This window comes from Otolemur garnettii, unplaced genomic scaffold (assembly GCF_000181295.1).
Source record: "Otolemur garnettii isolate 467f Iridium unplaced genomic scaffold, OtoGar3 scaffold00170, whole genome shotgun sequence".
Taxonomy (NCBI): Eukaryota; Metazoa; Chordata; class Mammalia; order Primates; family Galagidae; genus Otolemur; species Otolemur garnettii.
Window position 1 is genome coordinate 490,078 of NW_003852565.1, and position 7,139 is coordinate 497,216.

Below are 7,139 nucleotides of genomic sequence, written 5' to 3' on the forward strand. Positions count from 1 at the left end.
CCTCAAGCTGTCCCCCAGGGTAGAATGCCATGGCATCACAGCTAACAACAACCTCCAACTCCTGAGCTCAAGCGAGTCTCCTGCCTCAGCCTCCCCAGTAGCTGGGACCACAGGCGCTCACCACAACGCCCGGCTGTTTTTTTGGTTGCAGCCGACATTGTTATTTGGCGGGCCCAGGCTGGATTCGAACCCGCCACCTTAGGTGTATGTGGCTGGCGCCTTAGCCACTTGAGCCACAGGTGCCGAGCTACAGACTTATTTGTTTAAGTAGGTTAATCTAGTTTTTTTTTTTTTTTTAAATGTATTCATCTTTTGTAGTCTACTGGTGCTGTTGTGACAGAGAGCCGGACCTACAAAACACGATCCGATTTTCTGAGCAATGATGACTATGCTGTGTATGTGAGAGAGAGTGTTCAGGTGAGTCAGCATCTTGGGCTGGAGCCTTGATCACTATCTCCTGTATGCCAGGTGTCAGTGAACGGAGGTGCTTGTCCTCAGGGCACCTGCGTGTTGGTAGCCCAAGGCAGGCCAGCTGGGCAGTTAGCTGAGATAAGTTAGAAGTGGAGAGTGGAGGGAAGGGATTGGAGAGAGGGGTGTGTTGTTGGGGCTGGTGGGGGCTGCATTGAGGAGGTGTGGGGGTAGGAGAGCAGCTTAGCAGGATGGCACCCAGTCCTGAGGGATCAAAGGACAGAGGGACAGAAGATGGGTGGGCAGTGGGGGAGGGGGAGACTGCGTCACATCCACTGTGACACAGAGATGGCTTATCTCATGGTGACACTTTTTATATGGTTTTTGTTAGTTTTCTTAAATCATTCTCCTGTCATCTAATTTTTAAAATCTAGGTGTGTTTTATATGGTCTTATCCATCTTGAATCCTTTCTTTCCTTCAAATTCTTTTGTTTTCAGAGAAGGGCCCTAAAATCATCTCATGTAAATGTGTCGGTGTGTGTCCCTACTAGATAAAACATTTTATTTTTAAATAATGAATCTGTTATGTAAAATAACCTAATATGATCTTATATCTGGTGCTTGTTTAGGTTTTCCTAGTTTTTTGAAAATGGCTTTGTATTGTTAGTATTTTAAATACAAACGAGATCATAAACCTTATTAATAATTTGGGTAATATCTCTCTGAAGTCACATGGCTCCCCCTTGTCTCAGATTAGCTCCGGCTGCTATGGCAAAATCCCCTGGACTGGAAGTAGCTTAGCAACAGACGTTCACGTATGGCTCTGGAGGCTGGGCCAAGGTCCTAGTTGGGCTGATTTCTGGTGGGATCTTCTTCCTGGCTTGTAGGTGGCCACCTTCTTGCTGCGTTCTCATATGGAGGTGGGGCTGGGATAGGGGTAGCTGCAGCCAAGCCGGGTGCTCTGGTGTCTCTTCTTCTAAAGAGACTAAGCCTGTTGGATCAGGGCTCTGCCTTTATGACCTATTTTAACTTTATTACTTCTGTAGAGGTCCTGTCCCCTAATACAGGGGGGCTAGGGCTTCATTCAATACCATGGATTTGGTGGACAGACATTCAGTCCATAACAGTCCTCTTCCTCACCCTCACCCCTTTGTCATGCTGTTTATTTGTGGCCCCAGCTATGTTCTCTGAATGTCTTACATTCTGGATTTGGGGGTAGCTGCCTTGTGTTGGCTGCTTTCCTCTCTCCGTTCCTCCAGTGAAGTAGGAGAGAGAACTGGAGGGGAGTGCACTAAGGCCACATCTTAGTAGGAAGTCACAGTAGGGGGCAGTTCCCTCCTGCCTCATAGACGGGTTAGGTCTTGTCACCCTGCTCCTTCCTGATCAGGTTCATGATTTACCTTGCAGCTCTAGTAGCCACTGGTGTCATCACTTAGACTGGTGTTTCTCAACCTTTTTTTATCTCATGGCATATTTGAACCAGTAGTTAAGCTTCCATGGCACACTTAAATTATATTGATCAACAAATAGTGTAAAAAATTAAAAAAGAATATATTTACTGTGCTTTGCACTTTTTTTTTAGAGACAGAGCTTCACTTTGTTACCCTCAGTACAGTGCTCTGGTGTCATAGCTCATAGCAGCCTCAAACTCTGGAGCTCAAGCTGTTCTCTTGACTTAGCCTTCCAGTAGCTGGGACTACAGGTGCCCACCACCATGCCTAGCTATTTTTTTTTTGTCGTTGTTGTTTGTTTAGCAGGCCCAGATCAGGTTTGAACCCACCAGCCCTGGTGTATATAGCTGGCTCCCCAACCACTGAACTATGGACACTGACCCTGTGCTTTGCACTTCGCTTAAAAATAATCTAATTAATGATCTTTAAAAATTGGGCACACTGGTATAAATCACTGTCCTAGACCCATCATGAGAGACTTCCCCATAGTGATTTTCTAACTTTGTCATCCTTTCTGAATTTAGCTCAATGGTTCTCAACCTTCCTCATGCCACAGCACTTTAATACAGTTCTTGTGGGTCACACAACCCACAGGTTGAGAACTGCTAATTGAGCTGGAGTTCTCTTCAGTGAAGAAAACTATTTTATGAACCCTGGTTACTCTTTATAACACAGGGAGGCTTTATTAATTTTCAGAATGATCTGCTGGGGATACGATGCTTATAAAAGTGACCAGGATGCTTTGTGTGCTTATTATCGTGATACATTCATGGGCTCTTAGAACTGGATATGGGTCAGCTGTTATTCCTTTGGATGTGGGAGTGTCCTTTTGAGGAATTCAGTGATCTCTGATGACTTCCTTGCTTTGTGGCAAAAGGCAATCCAGGCTTATCTTGTCTGTTTCCTACCTGAGACATAGAACCAACCAGTTTTCTAAAGAGCCACAGTTCCATTTAGCATTAAGTGATACTTACATGAAATTCCTTCTTAAGAATAGAATGCTACTTGTAGCTTGTTTCATCTGTGTCATTGGACTGGATGTTCATTTGTTTTTGCAATTTTTGGCTGGGGCTGGGTTTGAACCTGCCACCTCTGGCATATGGGGCCAGCGCCCTACTCCTTTGAGCCACAGGTGCTGCCCCGGACTGGATGTTCAATTCCATTTTAATTTTAGGTGGGAATGATGGTTAGATGCTGTCGAACCTACGAAGAAGTCTGTGAAGGAGACGTGGGCAAAGTCATCAAGCTGGATAGAGACGGCCTGCATGACCTCAACGTGCAGTGTGACTGGCAGCAGAAAGGGGGCACCTACTGGGTTAGGTACATTCACGTGGAACTGATAGGTGCTCATTCTTTATTGCATTCTGCTTTTTCTTAATTAGAGACACAGTTCCCAGAAATGAATGCTAATTGCATTGCATTTACTTTTGTTGTCTTTAGGCTACCCTCCACCAAGTTCTTCTTCTCACATCAAGATTGGTGATAAAGTACGGGTCAAAGCCTCTGTTACCACTCCAAAATACAAATGGGGGTCTGTGACACATCAAAGCGTGGGGGTTGTGAAAGGTAATATTATCTAGGGAACAAAATTCCAGTTGTTAACTTTTCATTAACTAATGTGAATTTTTTCCTTTATGGGCAAGAAAAAGGTGTGAAGAAGGCCGTAGGATCTGTAGTGCCCTTGGCTTGTCAGTGCCTTCCATCCAGAGGCCACTGAGGATACACCTGCAGTGGAACCAAGTCAGATTTATTAACCCATGCAATTTGGGATGACACATATCTTAGGGAACAGGGTGTCTTCATCAGAAGACATGAGTAAGAACTAATGAGGCTTGTGGTGGATATTTTGGGCAGGGTGTAAGGAAGCACGGGTTGGGAGGGGTTGTTTTAGAACTGAAGTGTCTTAAATAAATTGTATGTAGCAAGCAGAGAGAATGGAGCAAGGCTGAAGTTATGATTGGTCAGGAGATAGTTGTTTACATCACCAGAAGAGAGGGGATCTGTGTTTGTGGTTTGGATTAGACATGACCTGGATCACACCTGGCTAAGGAGCTGTTTTGTTTGTTTTGGTCTTGGTCCATCTGTCACAGGCTAGCCTTGTCTGGCGCTGGGGTTCTGTCACACAGCCTGTTCTGAGTGACAGGCTGGTTCCAGGCTATCAGAGACTGCTTTTCTTTCTCATGTCATATAAAAATTTAGGTCTGAATTTAAGAATTGGAAATACACTAGTGATGGAAGTTAGGAAGTGGACATGCCCAACTCAGGCTTTACTGTGATGTTATTGACCTTCCTAGCCATTCCCCTGGCTCACTTTGAAAGGAATATGATGTCCATTTTGATAATTGCATGAGCAATAATCAAATATGCACAAGATCTTATTTTCAGACTCTTTTGATACCATAAAGAGATGCTTTATTTTTTTGTGGACTGTGCTGTAGAAAGCTCTTTATATCAAATTGCTTAGAAAATAGTCACATTTGACTTGACAGTGGTGGTAAAGTTTCTCAGGTAACATAAGAACACATGGCCTAGGGTAGTGCCTGTGGCTCAGTGGGTAGGGCACTGGCCCCATAACCGAGGGTGGTGGGTTCGAACCTGGCCCAGGCCATACTGCAACAAAAAAATAGCCATGTATTGTGGAAGGCACCTGTGGTCCCAGCTACTCTGGAGGCTGAGGCAAGAGAATCACCTAAGCCCAAGAACTGGAGGTTGCTGTGAGCTATTTGATGCCACGGCACTCTACCGAGGGTGATAAAGTGAGACTCTGTCTCTTAAAAAAAAAAAAAAAAAAAGAACACATGGCCTCTTTAATGTTTTACTTTATTGTAATATTTGTCTTTGTTTAAGAATTCTTAATAAATTTATAAACATAAAAAGACATTTTAAAAACAAGAATTTAGGTTTAGAGACAAGAATTAGTTTCTAGATTAATGTTTTGAGTGGCACATGGCATTTATCAAAGAATAATAAGAAGTTTTTTGTTTTTCTTTTTGAGACAGAGCCTCATTTATCAAAGAATATGAAGGGGGTTTTTTTTGTTTTTTTTAAGACAGAACCTCAAGCTGTTGCCCTGGGTACAGTGCTGTGGCATCACAACTCACAGCAACCTCCAACTCCTGGGCTCAAGTGATTCTCCTGCCTACACCTCCCCAGTAGCTGGGATTAAAGGTGCCTGCCACAACGCCCAGCTGTTTTTTGGTTGCAGCCGTCATTGTTCCCGGGCTAATTTGAACCTGCCATCTCAGGTGTAGGTGGCTGGTGCCTTAGCCACCTGAGCCACAGGCGCCAAGCCAAATAGGAGAAGTTTTAACATTAGTGTGGTTTTTATTTGCTAAGCTACTGAAAGTATATAGTAAATGGGATTTTTGACACTGTAATGAAAATCAAACACATGAAATTTCTTACTGTGGAAAATTTTAAACATATCCAGAAGAAAAGAGTATAGTACAGGCAGTCCCTGGACTGTGGGTGACCTGGCGTACGACATCCATATGTGTGAACAGGCTTCTAAGGTGCTCAAGGATAATTATAACTAAATAATTAATAATCTGGGAACTTGTTTGTCCCACATGTAAACAGATCTGCATGGACTAGCAGCATGTTGGTACAGGGTCTCTGTGCCCACAGCAGGTCTCCCTGCTCTGTGGTCCTATATGCACACCCTCCCTGTGATGGTAGCTTCTTGGTTTGAGTTTTGAGTCTGTGATTACCGCGTGGCAGTGCCTGCAGAGTGAGAAGTCCACTGCAAATCCTGATGGCCCTGCACGGAGGAGAAAGGTCAGGAACAGTGAAGACCACAATAGAAACAAGCATTTGGAGAAAGGACAGATGCTGTCATTGATTGGAAGAGGATAAAGTAAGAATAAGGGAACGTGTGAAAAGCAGTGCTGCATGAGACTACCAGTCGTTAGTAGGCAGGGTAGTGGATTAATTGCTGAAGTGGAAAGATTGCTTATTGTTGGTTTGATTAGAAGATCAAACTAAATGTAACATTTCTGTCAGCCTAAGATTGATGCAACAGTAGGTAAGTATTAACCTTTAATATTCTTTTCTGAAATTTTTCCTGTCTCCTATCTAAACTTCTTATATAATTTTATGTTGTGTTTGAATTAAAAGAGTGTAATAGTTTCTATAACTTGTTAATGCAGTGCAGGGACATTATTGTTATTTCAGTATTATACGGTATTATTATTAGATATGCGCCCCCAGAGTATTCTTCTTGTTGTTATCATTATGATTACCATATATGTGCTGTTCCTCAGAGATCTGAGTTACATACAAAGACATTCTCTGGAATGTTATCTTGCCTGTGACCTGGGGATCACCTATAGAATCAGTCACCGTGTGCCCATTACACAGCCTCAGTATCTGCCACTTCCTGGCCATAATTTTTTCATCCATAATCCCCTCCTTTGATTATTTTTAAGCTAGTCCTTAGCATCATGTGTTATTTCATCCATAAGTATCTCAGTACTTGTCTCTAAAAGATTCGTACTCTATATAAAACCTAAATTAATATAATATCACATGGCAGAGTATAGCTTTAATTTCCAGTGTAGATTTTTACTGGTGATGAAGATGATTCAGGTGATTTCCACTCTGTCCCAGCTTTCAGTGCTAATGGAAAAGACATCATCGTGGACTTCCCCCAGCAGTCGCACTGGACAGGCCTGTTGTCAGAGATGGAGCTGGTGCCTAGTGTTCACCCTGGAGTCACGTGAGTTCTGATTTTTATCATTGCTAGATTTGTTTGCGGAAGAATGGGTTTTTTTGAATTAAGTGTAATAAATGATCTCATCTTTTTCTTATCTGTTAAATGGCTATTTTAAAAACAGATGTGATGGCTGTCAAATGTTTCCTATCAATGGATCCAGATTCAAATGTAGAAACTGTGATGACTTTGATTTTTGTGAAATGTGTTTCAAGACCAGAAAACACAACACCAGGCATACATTTGGCAGAATAAATGAACCAGGTATGACAAAATGATTAAGTTCTCTCTTTCCAAATATTATTATTTTTGACTTGATAATAAGATAGTTATCATGGACACAAATGTAGGGGAGCTTACTTTTGTAAGGCTCCTGTGGATACAATGAGTGTGACAGTGAGCACAGTGAGATAGAAGGTGGTCTTACCCACTGATGACTGGCCCTCTTTTAAGAAGGAGGGGGGAGTGAGAATAACTAGGTTTGTTTGCTTGTATTTTCATTAAAAAATACTAAAAGACAAAAAAAAAAAAAAAACCAGGCTTGGTGCCTATAGCTCAACTGGCTAAAG

At 42.5% G+C, this 7,139-nt stretch overlaps 1 protein-coding gene across 4 annotated transcripts in view; it reads left to right on the forward strand.

The window, feature by feature from the left end:
• Positions 1-7,139, forward strand: part of HERC2 (HECT and RLD domain containing E3 ubiquitin protein ligase 2) — a 219,568-nt gene that overhangs the window by 133,956 nt on the left and 78,473 nt on the right. For all 4 annotated transcript variants that reach the window (XR_002775822.1, XM_012811618.2, XM_023519299.1 and 1 more), the window contains exons 46-50: positions 319-417; positions 3,034-3,202; positions 3,300-3,425; positions 6,468-6,576; positions 6,695-6,834. Coding sequence is in view for 3 of the 4 variants with exons in the window: in XM_012811618.2 (XP_012667072.1) it covers positions 319-417; positions 3,034-3,202; positions 3,300-3,425; positions 6,468-6,576; positions 6,695-6,834 (643 nt within the window). In the remaining variant the exon portion in view is untranslated. The remainder of the gene's footprint in view (positions 1-318; positions 418-3,033; positions 3,203-3,299; positions 3,426-6,467; positions 6,577-6,694; positions 6,835-7,139) is intronic.